Here is a 15,855-nt window from a genome sequence, read left to right on the forward strand (position 1 = left end):
AGGAGTTCTTACAAAGAACTGTGGACATGGCCCTCCTGTAGACACTTAGGAATAGAATTGGATCTCCTCTGAGTCTGGTGGTGATGCTCCTGTATAGGCTTCTGCTCTCTACTGAGGCTATGCGGTTGGACCCACAGACGGTGCCTGGGGTAAGATCAAGGAATGTTCTGAAGATGACCCTCATTGTTCCTTGCTGTCATAAGATGAAGCAGAATGGAGCAGTACCCACTTACTCCTCCTTGGGCAAATAGAAACCCAGTCCAGAAGCCTGTCAAAAATAGAACTAATAAAATATCAAAGGACATCTCAGGAGAAAGGAATGGGTCTCAAATTTGAGAATTAGATTTTCTCCCTTTTTTTAAAAAAAGGGACAGGTGTTAACACTATGAGCTCATTAAAGCCCATGAAGCAAATGGAAGTAAATGTGTGGTGAAGAACAACTCTCACAGAAATCTAGGAACCAGCAATCTCTTGGATGTTTTTTTCTACTTAATTTTAGGCTAATAATTGGAGATTTTAATATACTTTTTGTGTTTTTCTTTTTAAAGTCTATTTATTTGAATGTGAACATAGGATGAACATACTTGTGTATGTGTATATACATATGTGTGTGTGTGTCATGCATTTATAGCATACATTTAAATATAAATCAGGATTTTGCAAATATATAGTCACTTAGAACCAAAAATAGGATTTCTGCTAGGATCAACTGTGGAATTTCCAAAATGTGACAATAATATCAAGAGTATGAATTCAAGTGAAATCACTTCCCTGGTTCTCAGTCAAAATGTTGGCTCTTTACTACTCTTGCAGAAGCAACACCAAGGGTACCCATGCTTCCAAATTCGTACTTTTTAATGCAGTCCAGATTTGGCCACTCTGGTTGGCCTGAAAACCTCCCATTAAAATAGATTATAAAATGTAGTCTTCTCTAAATAATTGAGCTACCCATAGAATGATTTGAACATAATTTATGTGTAATGTTAACTGAGCTCTGGCCTAATTCTAAGTTGTCTTCCATTCTGTTGCCAGAGTGGCCTTTAGAAAACAGACTTGATTTCAGTACTCCACTATTCAGGAAATCTTTAACAATTTCAAATCAATGTCCTTAGCTTGGCACTCAGGACTCCCACAAATCTGGCCCCAAACTACTCTCTGGTTCTGACCTTTCCTAGATGTCTTGTAATGCCCATTTCTGTATTTTTGTTCACCCTGCCCCTTCTTAGAATAGTCTTTCCACTTTTTGTCCATCTTTTAAGCCTCACTTATTCTTTACACCTCAGCTCTCAAATTCTACCTCCTGTATGGGACATCCTTGGACCCCCACCCAAGTTTACTGTCATCCTAACTTTACTTCTTTCCTGCTCGTTCTACTTCTCTGGTCTGTTCTTCATGGAGCTTCTGTATTATAGCTATTATTATATTTTCTCTTGTGTCAGCCACGGTTTGGGGAGTAACAGTGAATAGTGCTCAAGGGAAAGTAATATAGACTTTGAGCCAAACTAGACCTGAATTAAAACCCTTTTACTCAAGTCACTTAATTTTTCTGAATTTCAGCTTCTTCATCTGTAAACTGAAGAAAATATAACCAAATGTGCATGGATCAGCAGGGGAGAGTATATGAGACTATGCAATAAAGGCCCCAACTAGAGGCTGGCCATTAGAACAATTATTCAGATAATCTCCCCAGCTAGTTCATCAATAGTACCTTGCAGCCTCTCACCCTCCATAGTGTTTCCTGAATTGAGTGGAAGCAGCCCAAATTGATGACATCTGCTGCCTGGATCTCACTGAGCTATTAGTTTTGAATTTCAGGAAGAAATGTCCATTTTTAGGCAACATCAACATTTTCCTGTGGCATTTCAATATGTCTCAGTTCTAAAATGACTATAACTTGTGCTTGATCGAATCCAAGTCAGCAGAGCTGTGGAGAGCAGCCCATGTGCACATCTACTTTATGCAGGCCTATGAGAGAGTATAGCCCTCTGTAAAAACACCAAGGAACACTATGTCAATTTTTAATAACATTGCCCTTTGCTCAGATCTTCAAATCATGGCAGTAATGGAGCTTGGGAAGCTCTTAATTATCTACAGTACTCTGAGACAAGGAGAGCACAGAGACCCTGGTTTTCTCTGATGTCTAGAGTTCTGATAACTGCACAGGATATACTCAGGATGGGTTTATAATGACAATTATCGAATCCCTTTTCTAGACTCCCAATTTCCTTATAAAACTCAAAAGAAGAAGAAGAAGCCATACTTTTTTCTGTTAGTTTCCAGATTATTTCCAATGGAAAGGAGAATTTTCTAAGTCATTATGCTTCACGGACTCTGAGTCTTTGTTTCAGCACCAAGGACAGAGCATCAGTGGACTGAATGCCCATCCATCTTATTTAGTCAACAAAAATGTAAATGTTTTAATATTTCTGCTCAGATTTTATGTAGTCACCTAGTAAACCGGTTTTCTGAACCTTTCTTATGTGTCAGACTGTGATATGGTATACAAAGACTCACTAACCAATTATAGATCTCAAGGTAGAACTGGGGCAGGAGAGGAGTAAGAGAGGCAGTTATAACACTATATGGCAAGATCTGTTACAGAATTGTGTACAAGTCATGTGGGATGTGGGAGAGGGAACTCTGACTGATAAAGGAAGACTTTACAAAGGAGTTGTCATTTGAGCTGGATACCAAGAATTGAGTGAAGTTTACAACATAGAGAACAGACTCCATGAAAGAACGAAGGAGTGAATGAATACACAGTGTAATCAGGGACTGATGGAAATGTGATTTGATGGGGCTGAAAAGTAGGGTGAGTAGAAGGTTAAAGAAAGAGATGAGGAATGGTCTAGGTCAAATCACCATACTTATGTACCAAGCAAGGGAGTTAAGCTTTATCCTGGGAAAACTGAGAGCCATGGAAGTGTACTGAGTAGGGACATGATCAGATCACATTTGTGTTTTAGAAAGATAGTTCATAAAACAGGAGAGAGACTATAAGTAAAGAAATAAGAGGGGAGAAGGGCAGATAAGGGTGAGATTTTTCCAGATAGCCCTGGGAATGAGGATTGGCGCCATCATAACCAAGGTTAGACAGGGAGAATGTACTTGGCCCAGCTCCCATGAGCTGTTCACCAATATTTCACATGTGCATTATGTCTCTCTAGATTCTTCCAAGAAGATAAAGGATGTCTTGGCTGAATTTAATGAGGGTGGAAGCCTCAAACAATATGACCCACATGAGGTAAGAACGTTTCCATTTCAAGCCTTTGAAAAGCCCTATGTTCTAGCTTTTCCATAATTTGTTCCATTCTTAGAAGTTTAGCTCCTTTTAAAGAACTTGTTTCTCAGCATATATTCTCCTAAGTCTCAAATGAACCATTTATATGTTTGTCAAGTTTAAGCATTCTCTTAATGTCCTAGAAGACTCCATCATACTTTCCTGTCTTCAAATTTTCCCTTTTCCTGTCCTCATTCTAAGTCATCAACCATGCTTTCTACTTCACTGAGAAAATAGAAAGAAATCAGAAGAGATCTTCAACAAGATCCTCACATGCCTCTGTACCTTTAATCCTATAACTAGGAATGAACTCTCCATGTTCCTAGTCAGTCCAGCCCCTCCAGGTATGCACTCATTCCCATCCTCTTCTAATCTATTGGGAAGCATTGCTCTCTCTGTATATGTATATGTATCTCTTTCACATCAGCTTTCCACTATTTGCTAGGTTTTTCTCATCAACATATAAACATACTGTTATTTGTCCTCTATTAAAATTGTTTTCCTGACTCCAGTTTTCCAGTTACCTCATTTCTTTCCTGTCCCTAATAGCAACACTGTGCAAAAGATTTGTCTGTAATCATTGCCTCTAATTTCTCTTTTTCCCACTTTCTTGAAAGTTCTTCAATCAGAGCATAACCCCCTACTCCTCCACTAAAACCACTGGTGAGGATTGCCAAGGATCACAATGTAGCTGAACTCAATAGGCATTTTACTCAATGCCAATAGGCATTGGACACAGTTGGTCAGGTCCTCCTCTGTTGTCTTCACTTGGATATCAGGACACTGGTTTTCCTTTCATCCCTCTAACTTGACATTTCTATTGAAAAATCAAACTGCTGTCTCCTACTTAACATAAGCTAGTCTGAGTTCTTTGATCTTCCCTTGTGACACCTGTTTTTCCGGCAGTCTACCCCATTTCCATAAATGACAACTCCTTTCTTCAAGTTCTTCAGTCTTAAACTATGGAGTCATCATTGAGTTTTCCTCTCACATCCCATGTCCAATTCATCAGCAAACTCTGCCACTTCTACCTTCAAAATATATCCAAAGTCTAGTCACATCTCACCACAGGCACTGCTTCCACCCTTACCTGCACTACCATATTTTGTCCAGATTATTGTAATAGTCACCTAACTGAGCTCCTTCCTTGTTTCTGCTCTTGACCTTTAAACCCTATTCTTCACACTCATCCTGAGCAATCTGTTAAAATTTAAGTCAGATCATGTCACTATTCTGCTCTACAATCCCTCATGGCTCCCCAACTCCCTACTCAGAGTTAAAATCAAAGTCATTACCATCTGTACCTCCGTCTACTCCCTAATCTCATCTCTTGCTACTCTCCTCATCCTTCCTTTCCAGCTCTTATAGCCTTCTTGATGTTGTCAAACAAGCCAAGGTCGCTCTACCTCAGTACCTTTGCATTTGCTTTCGTCTCTTCATGGAATGTTCCTCCCACAGATACCCACGTTGTTTATTTCCTTACTTCTTAAAGTGTTCGCTCAGATCACCCTCTCAGTGAATGTCACCTTCTCTATTTAAAATTTTAAGCCCTTTTTCCTGATGTTTCTTATCCCCCTGGTCTGCCTTATTGTCCTCCTTAGTATTCCTCACCAACTGTCATGCTATATATTTGTTCATTTCAGTATCCCCAGTGCCCAGAGGAGTATCTGGCTCATAGCACGCACTCAAGAAATATTTGTTGAATGAGTAAATGAATGCAAGACCTCCCCTACTTTCCGATTCCACTCATCTCATGTTTCTTGAGCATCCAGGCACCGTGCTGGGCACTGTAGAAGATATTAAGGTGAGGAAGCACGGTTCTTGCCCTCTAGAACTTACTCCCTGTTGGCAGGCTCTGAAGGTTCGTGGTCTTAGGTTATACTTCTGCCTTTGCTGCCAACCAGCAGTGTGGCCTGAAATAATATTTCACGTCTCTGAGCCTCAATTTCCTCATCTGTGACCTGAAGATCACAACAAGCAAAGACATTGAAGTTTGCAGATGAGTGGATGGATTGAGATAATTTTTGCAAAATGTCTAACACTTTATAGGACACTTAAAAAGTGGTATCCATTATTATTCTGACTCCTTTCCCCAGAATGTGTTAAATTCAACTTCCTTTTCCCTGATCCTAGGTCCTTTCATGAGGGCTAATTGCAGAAAAATGACTGATCAGCAGGACAGACTTGGGACAAGGCAGGTCATTATTTATTGGTATTGTCATCCTTTCAGTGACCCTTGAGTCAACTCTGCTGCTGGGCACTGGCAGGGAACCAGCAAAGCACATGTCCTTGAGGTTTACCTGAGCAGGGGCTTTGGATAAAGTGCACAGTCCTCTGGAGAATGAAACAGGAGGAAGATTGCCCGTACAGGAGACAGACTGAGAATGAGCCATTTCAAAGAACATTCCTGAAGAGAAGCCATGCAGAGAAGATGGGGAAGCCGCAAAGAACTTGTTGCCCCTCCCACCCCTCACCCCCAGCTCCAGAAACACAGGAACAAAGAAGGGTGGGGGCTGCTAATCAGCCCGACAGCCTTGAGGCTGAAGAGTGGGAGGGGAACAATTTGGTCAGGGCCACCGAGGGTGTGAAGGCCACGGGAGCTTTCAGAAGCGGAGAGCAGCTTGGCTGTTAGGAGCCTGCTGCCACCCACGCCTCATCCAGCTGGCCCCCCACTCTTTGCATGCCTGGAACTGCTGTGTCGCTGGGAAGCTCTGTCACTCTGGTTTTATTCTCTCTCCCAGTGTGGCTGGCTTCTAGTAGGTGTAATGTCCCGGCACGGGGTGGGGGAAACAAAAAGCATGTACTTGCTCTTGAGCTTGATGGCTTACTGCTGCTAAAATGTCTCAAGGAGGCATGAGTTAGTCGTGGGAAGGGCAAGTAGCTAGGAAAGCGAGGCCAAGAATAAAAGTTCGCATCTGGCCGTGACAAGCGGGGCCGCTGCCCATAAACACTGAGTGATACTCTGGAGAATCGAGTAGAGCAAAAAACAGCCAGAAAGTGAACCAGTACATGGTGGAGTAAGAGGAGCAAGGTGGCTCGGTGGCCTTGTGATCTTGGACTCAGACATGTGGAAGCACAGAGCCCAGCTCTGCCCAGGCTGTATGACTCTGAGCAAGTTATTCATGTTTTCAGAATTTTTTTCATCCACTGCTATTACTAGCGGTAATAGTCCCACCTCACACGGTGGTTGTTGTTGTTGTTGTTTTAAGATATTTTCTACTTGTTTGACAGATACAGCGAGAGAGGGAACAAAAGCAGGAGGAGTGGGAGAGAGAGGAGCAGGCTTCCCACTGAGCAGGGAGCCCCGTGTGGGGCTTGATCCCAGGACACTGGGATCATGACCTGCACCGAAGGCAGACACTTAAGGACTGAGCCACCCAGGTGCCCTGGTTGCCTTAAGACTTAAATGAGATCATGAACGTAAACTGCCTGATGCACAATAAGCTGTCCATCTAGTTCCCCCCTCCTTTTTTGACCTGTGCAAGAATTCACTCTTGAAGCAGACTGCAGAAAAAGCAAGTGCCCAGTTAGTTCCTATATGAAAGTGGCAGTTTCTGGGAAGAAAACAGGCCTGCACCATGACAGTGCCCAGCATGTTATTCCAGAACACAGAGAGTTGCCAGCATGCCTGAGTGTTTGTTTGTCTGGCTTGGGCAGAGTAAGCCACTTTCTACCCATCACACATTCACTGGCAGCGCATCTGAGCCTGGCCTGTGCTCATAAAGAACTCACTCTCCACAACTCAGATACTGCTCTGAGAGTGGCACACAGCCACATTTTTTTTTTTTTTTTTTTTTTTTTTGCATACTATACTTGAGGTTCTTAGAGAGAGTGGCAGGGAGCCATCTGTTAGCACTGGGACCTAGAACAGACATGGGAGCAGGAGCACTGGACTGGGAGTCAGAAGATCAGGCTTCCGGTTTTACTCTGCTGCTGGGTGGCTGGGGCAAGTCACTGAACTTTCAGAACTTCAGTGACATGAGGAGGTCTGGGCTTTTCTGATGTGAATGATCTTTGTTTCTGGGCTTATTCTATGACATCCTGTTCCCCTGATTAGGGTCATGAGTGGTTGGACATGCCTTCCATCATTGTTTTCTAAGTTCTTATAGTAGTTTGTCAGTACTTTTCCCATACTCATCACTATTGAATTATTTCAATACCTGAGTCTTTTGAAGGTATAGACCTATGTGTGTGTGTGTCACAGGTGTGTTCCCCAAGGTGTTTCTTGTACCTAGGAGGTTCAGTACATAGACATTGACTGAATAGGCCCTACAATAATCGATGGGAGCCAAGTATACAGCAAGATACCCCACATCCATTAAAATACCTGTCATAGATGGTTTGGGGGGATACTTAGATGAAATAGGATATTTCACTACCTTCCCAGAACTCTAGATCTAGTTGAGGAACTAAGGATGTAGTTATCATAAACAACTATGTATTAAAAAGAGAGCAGCTGATGAAAGTGTCATAGGACATGAATGGAAGGGACAAAGTACAGAAATTCAGGTACCAGGCTTTCTGAAGGAGGTGCATCTGGGCTTGACCTTAAAGTCTAGCTAAAATATGTTGGAATATTAACCGGTAGAGAAGGAAGCAGTTTATGAGATACGCGTGGAGGCTGGACCAGGAAAGAACACAGAGATAAGTGTGGACAGAGTGTAGAGGTACACATAGGGAATCATAGGAGAAAAGATCAGAATGACCTCAGAGCTTGAAGTAGCTATGGATCTAGGTTGGAGTGGGATTATGGGAGGGCTGTGAATCCCAGAGGACTCAAGGAATACAGGAGATGACCCACTGGAGTGTGGGAACACTGCAAATTAGACCTTCCAGTCACATTGATTTTTTTTATCTTATCTTCTGTTTCCTAATTTCTTCTCTAGTGTATGTTTTATGGGGTATAATAGAGGAGCACAGTAGTACATGTATTAATTTGTAAGTATAGGGAAATGGGAATGCATGCTCAAAAATGTTATAGAGGGTCATGTGATTTTAAAACTGATCTCACCTCTCCCATGGGCAATTAGGAGGCATGGAAAGTTTTTGAGTAGAGAAGCAATCTGTTCAGAATTATGCTCTGGGAAGATCAATCTGGCAAGGATAGATAAGATGGGAGGACTGACAGATGGGGGTGGAGGCAAATTGAGAAGTATTGCAGTGGTCCAGGTAGGAGGCACAGAACAGAAGTCTGAAACCAGGGAACATTGGGCCTCCAGAGCCTTCTTGTATGGGTGGAGGCAGCGGGACAGTGAACACACAGAAAAGACCCAGAGGTGACAGAGGTGGCAAAAGAACAGTGAATAGAAGGAAGGGACAACACCTAGTCTCCGATGACTGGGAGTTCAAAACAGAGCCTGGTATTGTCAAAGGTAGCAGAAGCTGCAGGGTCAGGAGGGGACTGGCCAAGGGAGGGGGCTACTAGAAGTTGAGAACCTGAGATCTTCTCAAACTTACCATCTGCTGAGGAAGAAACTGAGGTTCACAAAGAGAGGGAAATGGGGTAGAGCTGAGACCAGTCACGAGGTCCCCTGAATCCCATACTGCTTTCTTTGATGATCTTTCAGCTTTGGTTTTTGAAGAGTGTTATATTAGATGTGTTAACCAAGTGTTCTCTTTTTTTAAAAAAATCATTTAGTATAGTCAGTGTTCCAGAAATATTTTCTGCTGCTAGTTCTCAATTTGATAAAAAAAATTAACGGGACACTTTGGGGCTCAAAACTATAGTTGACCCTTGAGTAACATGGGGGTTAGGTTCGCCAATCCACAACATAGTTGGAAATCCACATATAAATTTGACTCCCCAAAAAGCTTAATTACTAATAGCCTACTGTTGACTGGAGGTCTTACTTTTAACACAAACAGTTGATTAACACATATTTTATATATTATTTGTATTGTATATACTGTACTATATTCTATAATAAAGGAAGCCAGAGAAAGGAAAATGTAATTAAGGAGATCATGAAGAAGAGAAAATACACTGATAGTACTGTACTCTATTTACTGAAAAAAATTCCACAAGTAAATGGGCTCGTACAGTTCAAACCCATGTTGTTCAAGGGTCAGTTGTACACTTCAAACAGTACTTGCCAATTTAAATAGTGTGAAGATGAAGACCATGCAAAAGGAGCCTTCTAAAGTATAACTGTGCCATCAATAAATACTCAGGCAAATCAAAGTAGAGAATGAAGAAAACCAAAATAGAACAACAATGTGGAAAACAGAAAGTTCAAGTAAAGAGGAGGGAATGCTACAGAGAAGCCAAAGATGAGCAAGTCAAAAAAGAGACACCTGAATTGATGACCTTCAAGAGAGTGGGTTCAGAGGTGATGGGCCAGAACCCAGACTGAACAGGACTGAAGAGTTAACAGGCTAGTGTGGTCTGGCCAGGGAACACAGAAGGGGAAGAGAAGAAGGACAGGGTAGTAACTCAAGTATTCAGTCATTTCTTTGGAACAGTGACCTTGAACATGCTTACAGGTAGAGAAGCAGATGCTGGGAGATGCCTTCAGAGGGAGGGCAGGTGGAATCAAGGGTCATAGTTGGTGGGTTCCACTTGGAAAGTAGAAAGAAAAGCTTTTGCTCTTGCAGACTGATAAAAAAAAAAAAGAGAGAAGGTTGTGTGGGGAAGAAACTTGGGTGATGAGGCTGTGGAGATAGGGTCAGAAAGAGAGACACAGAGACTCAGGAAAGACAGAGAGATAGAGACAGATCGGTGGTAGTTGTCACAAGAAATATGAATCCACCATTTGCTTAGAGATTCCTTAATGAGCTAAGAGCCTGCATTATCCTCTGTTTAACCAAATCAGGCTTCCTCCCCTCGGCAAAGGACAGCCTAGGGCAAGTGAAAACTGCCTCCTGAGCTCCCTCCCAATGGGGTCAGGAGATCATCCCTTGTTTTGGGGGCCAAAACTTTGCATCCCAGACTTGATGGCATATATTTGAGCCAGCTCATGGCTCCGGAAAGGCTCCCAGATTTTCTAGAAGAGACAAGGGGTTAAATGCTATCAGCATTTTGGAAGGAGAGCCAAGTAGGCTCCCTAAAAAGGGATTTTTTTTTTTTCTCTCATAGCTGTTATTATTTACAAAAGCCTGCACAGCAGATCTTAGAGGAGAGCTTCCTCAGTGATTTCCAGGAGCATCTGCCGATTTGATGAAGAATCTGATGCCATCAGAGAACGAGCCAGTGATGACTCATTGCAGACTGTCTTTGTTGAGCGTTTGCTGAGTACAGCAGCCCTTTCTGGCACGGTTGCTCCCAGCCCGGGACCAGAAGCCAGGCAGTGGTGGGAGAGAGGCAGCTGGGAGAGGTTCTAGTTTGGGGCGCGTTTCTTGATTCTACCTTCTGCCCTTCGGCTCTTCTCCCAGTGCCAAAAACCTTCACAAGGGCATGTTTTGAGAACAGCTGAGCCAAACACATACCCTCTCCGGTTCTCTTGAGGTTCATCCAGGGAAGATCAGTTATGAGACTCCTGAAGGATGGAGCCTGTTTTTCCCTCTTTTCTGAGACCCGAGCACTCAGAAATCACATCCCTCACAGCCTAAGTAGAAAAATGGAGACCCTACAGAAGAACCATCTTTCCATTGTGTTTTCCACTCCGTCCTTCTTCATCTTACTAGGATTCCGTGACACTGACCAAATCCAGCTCATTAGAGAACCGTCTGGCTTGTGGGCATCGACTCAGGCAGAGTCCCCCTGTGTGGTCATGTTCATTCCCCATCACCCGCTTTCTGCCTAGTCTTGGACATGTCCTGTTACAGAAGCCTCCTGCCAGTCCCGACATGCAACCACCAGTGTCATCTCTTTCCTGCTTCCTGTCCCCTGCTCCCTGTGCCTGCCATTCTCCATCACCTCCTGGCCTTTTCATTCCTGAGCCCACCAGTGCCCCCCACTTCTTTCTGCTTCCCTTCCATTTCTCTCGCCTGCCTGCCCTCCCCAGTTTCTCTGTCCTCTTTGTTTCTTCTCAGCCAATTAGCTACGATGTCTTCAAGCTGTTCATGAGGGCGTACTTGGAGGTGGACCTTCCTCAGCCACTGAGCACGCACCTCTTCCTGGCCTTCAGCCAGAAGCCCAGACAGGAGACCCCTGACCACCCAACAGAGGGGGCCAGCAATGAGGCCAGTGGCCCAGGTATGTAGACCAGTGTTCCCCGAGGCAAGAAGGAGATTTTGTAGCTCTGACGCATTTGGCACAGGCACAGCTGCATTTCTAGGGGGTCCCCTGTGTGCAGTAACTTCCTTATGGGGTGGGAATGGGGACTGGGGCACCAGGACTCCTTTCCCCATAGGGACTCATGGGAAACCCTGTCTGATGGCTCTCTCAGAGGAACAAAGAAGGGCAAAATTCCTGCCCCCAGGATCAGAGGGGAGGATGGGGAGAAGAACAAAATAATGTATGACAGGGGGAAGAGAAGCTTCTGCAAAGAGGGCAGGAAGCCCTTGAAGGGAACACCTTCAGGTCATGTGCCCAGGCTGGGCTGAGCCCAGTAGTGGCAGAGGAAGGGGGTTATGATCCTTGTCTGCTTGGTCTATAATGGGGGTGACACAGCCAACCCCAGTGAGTCAGCATGAACCCAGCTGACACTCAGGGACGCACAACTCAAGTGATCCAGGTCCCCACAGGAAGGTGTGCCCTTCCTGTGTCTCTAAGAAGCTAGAGATCATGGGCTGGTCCTCAGATCTTCTTTTTCCTCCCCAGATACCAACATACAGAATGTGGATAATGCTGCCAAAGCAGATGAGGCCTGTGCCCCTGATACAGGTAAGTCTTTATAATACGAGATTTGCGGGTTGGGGTGGAGGAAGGGGACATCTAACCAGCGGTTTGTTTCCATGTCCTTTAAGCACATCTTGTCTGCTTCCATCTTAGGGGCCTCCACCACTGACATGTGCTGGGATCATGAGGCTTGGTGCAGGCTCTTTCTTTACTTGCCGTGAAACAGGGTAGCTCATTAGCTGTTTACTTCTGATGGGGTTGCCTGGCCAGACAGGGGAGAAGGGGAACCTTCTGGGGAGTAAATATATGTGGAGGTTTGAGCGAGAGTGTGTGTGTGTGTGTGTGTGTGTGTGTGAGAGAGAGAGAGAGAGAGAGAGAGAGAGGTGCAGAGAGAGAGAAGCAGAGCATATTTATAAAGAGGGATCTAGGGCTGAGATACACATGACTGCCTGCCTGTGGGTGGTTGAAGGTTAGTCGGTCAAGAAGGGAGGAGTGTGTTCAAATGGGCAAAACTGTATAGAGCTGCACTGTAAGAAATGGTAAAGGGAATCTTTTTAGTAGAATTATACCATATGGAAACCTGGGTTTACACATGTAAATGAAGAATGTTGAAACTGGTAACCACATTGGGACATATGAAGAATATTTTTCTTATTAGTTAAATCTCTTTGAAAGGTAATTAACTATTGAAGAAAAAAAAAGACATTGTGTTGTGCAATTTCTAACATATGTAAAAGTGAAATGTAGAACAAGAGCACAGAGGCCTAGATGGGAAAATTGGTGGTACTTACATGCACCGGTTTTCATAAGTCAGGAGGAGGAGCCAGGTGAAGCAGTTAACATTATTTTCATCTATTTGCCCGGGACCTGGAAGGATGAGAGAATTTCTTCACGAGGATACTAGGTGTATTTCTAATCTTTTCTCTAGTCATAGCAAAAAGGGCAACTGGAAAGACTGTAGAGTTTTCCGGGTATAACTGAAGGACTGGTGAGATCAAAAATTGATGATGGATGAAAAGCAGAGCATGGTTGGGAAAGGAAAATTGCCCTAGAGTTCCACGAAGCAAGGCTTACAGGCATCAGTGCCTTCCTGAGGCCTTCAGGGGCAGCATCAGGGCAAGACTCTACAAAATATGGCTCACCCACCCACTCTTCCCAGCATCCCACCCAGCCATGCGAGGTCCATAGCCTCTCTGGTAGAGAAGCTGATGCTGGGAGATGCTCTTAGGTAAATGGATTTAAGTTATAAATAAGTCTTAAATCATATGTGGAATAAGAGAGGCATATGATGACTTAAAATATTCTCGTAATAGGAAGAGAAGGGTGAAATTGGGAACCTTGACATTCTAAACTCTGAAAGAGAAAATCAACCATGACAAGCATTTGGGCCCAGATTCTTTACCCAGAGACTTTCTTAGTCCAAATATCTGGAACTTCAAGAGGAACCCGAGAAAAATTACACTTTATTCCTTGAGGTTCCAAATTGTCGGAGCAGGGTTTGTTTTAGTGGCTAAAGTTTCTGAGGAACCAAGGAAGGACTTCCTGGGGATGTTGTCAATACATGATATTTGAGAAAAAGTAATCGATGATGATAATGGAACTTGGCCGGTGTATTTGACCACAGTGTTTATTGGCAACATTTGTATCATTCTGGGTCTGAGAGCAACTTTCAGAAACTTCCTCCTGGAGAAGTGATTTGTGATGTACCATTTTCCTTGTGTATGGAGAGTGTCAGTTTCCTGTGGTCAGATAATAAAAGGGTAATGATGTGAATGCTGTCTCAGGGAGGTATATACCATTTTTCCATCATCTTTTGTGACTTGAGATGTAAAGTAGAACATCCTTTTCCTGTTAGACCACCTTCTGTGGATGTCTTAATTAGATGCCCCTGTTCACCAGAAACAGGAATGTAGGGACAGACGGATACCACAGAGAAGGGCCTCTGCCAGTAAGGAAGAGCCAAGTTCTGGTATCACCTTAGATCAGGCCATCTGTTAAAAATCCCAGCCTTTTCCTGTTGTCCAAGCTGAAGCCAGAGGAAACTAGATTCTCATTTGCTGTGGCCTACTTAGGCCTTTCAGAGCAGTCTCCAAGCTGGGATCCAGAACAATCCAGTTCAAATTATTCATTTCCAGAACCAGGTAGGGGAATGTTTGGGTACATAGACACAGTAGAGAGGGGCTTCCACTGAGACCAGACATAGGCTCAGAGCCTCAAGTGATCTGTCATTTCAGGTTGTCAGCTAGGAAAGCCAGAGTGCATCCTTCCCTTAATGCCCAGGACTAAGTCGAATAAACAATGTGAACTTCAATCTCCTAGGTTTTATTTCATTCCTCAGGCTCTTGAGATGTTTTCCGCAGCTTGACATATTGGACTCTCAAGGAAAGTTCTTCCCAATTATAAAAGTAACACATTATATCATAAAAAATTTGAAGTGTACAAAACAAATAAAAGGAAACAACAAAATCACCCATAATTTACCAATGCAGTTACACTTATGCCTGTATACACGTATCCTTGTAGGTTTTTTCTTTCTTTTCTTTTCTTTTTTTTTAGATTTTATTTACTTATTGGATAGACAGAGATCACAAGTAGACAGAGAGGCAGGCAGAGAGAAGAGGAAACGGGCTCCCTGCTGAGCAGAGAGCCCGATGTGGGGCTTGATCCCAGGACCCTGGTATCACGACCCAAGCCGAAGCCAGAGGCTTTAACCCACTGAGCCACCCAGGCACCCCTCCTTGTAGGTTTTTTCTACAAATTTTTTATGGAATTGGAATCAGATTATGCATATAATTTGGGAACCAGTTTTTTTTTTCACTTAACATTATACTCAAACATTTTTCATATCATTCAAGACTTTTGGTAAACATCAATTTTAATGCAAGGCCCTCCTTCCATAGATGAAAAATCTGAGGTTGGATATAGGAGTAAGCCCACTCATGCAAGATCACACACCATTTAGCACAAATCCAAAGCTAGAAACTCAGTCCTCTGCCTCTAGCTTGGTATTCTTTCCTTCATGCAACCCTGTCCAACCGGAAGGCAACAGGTAATACAGAGAGAAGGTGGAACAAATCAGGTCTGCCTAAGAACCCTCAAGCAAAATGGTTAATGACATGGCACCTAGACAGAACTTCTGTAATCTGGAAGAGGGTATTAGTCTGTTGTTACTGATGGTCCCTGAGGGATGTACTTGAATGGCGTGGGTTGGGGGTGTTTCACATAAGGCAGCTTGAGGAGGAAAAGCACTAATAAGACTAAGTGCCCCTCAGTCCTTCTGTGCCCTGGCATTTCCATGACTAGAATGAATAGTTCACTTCAGTGTAGACTAGAACTGGTGGTTCAAGATCCAGTCATAGTTCTGGTAACCCAGAGATCTTTGGAAAAGTCTATAACAATGTTTTAAAACAGATTTGTTGAAATATAATTGGCATAAAGTGAATTGCATGTTTGAAATGTACAGTTAATAAGTTTTTACAGGTGTATACACCTATAAAGCAGTACCACATCAAGATAATGAAGATATCTATCATCTCCAAAGTTGCCTTATAATCTCTTTTTCCCACCTTCCCTACCACTACCCACATGTCTGTACTATCACTGATCTGCTTGCTGCCACTATAGATTAGACTGCATTTTCTATTCTTATAGACTCATACAGTATGTACATTTTTTGGTGTGGCTTCTTTCACTCAGTATAATAATTTATAATATAATAATCAACATGTTTTTAGTGCTGATTAGTATGCCAATATATAGGTAGATATTCCACAATTTGTTTATCCATTCACCTACTGATGGACGTTTGGGTTGTTTCCAGTTTGGGGCTATTACATATAAAACATTAATATTCTTA

The 15,855-nt window shown here is 43.2% G+C and overlaps 1 protein-coding gene across 4 annotated transcripts in view; it reads left to right on the forward strand.

The window, feature by feature from the left end:
• DGKG (diacylglycerol kinase gamma) overlaps positions 1–15,855 on the forward strand; it is a 210,199-nt gene that overhangs the window by 47,299 nt on the left and 147,045 nt on the right. For all 4 annotated transcript variants that reach the window (XR_009402469.1, XM_059391334.1, XM_059391333.1 and 1 more), the window contains exons 3-5: positions 3,168–3,244; positions 11,252–11,414; positions 11,982–12,044. Coding sequence is in view for 3 of the 4 variants with exons in the window: in XM_059391334.1 (XP_059247317.1) it covers positions 3,168–3,244; positions 11,252–11,414; positions 11,982–12,044 (303 nt within the window). In the remaining variant the exon portion in view is untranslated. The remainder of the gene's footprint in view (positions 1–3,167; positions 3,245–11,251; positions 11,415–11,981; positions 12,045–15,855) is intronic.

The sequence above is a fragment of the Mustela nigripes genome, chromosome 2, assembly GCF_022355385.1.
Source record: "Mustela nigripes isolate SB6536 chromosome 2, MUSNIG.SB6536, whole genome shotgun sequence".
In the NCBI taxonomy this organism is placed as follows: domain Eukaryota; kingdom Metazoa; phylum Chordata; class Mammalia; order Carnivora; family Mustelidae; genus Mustela; species Mustela nigripes.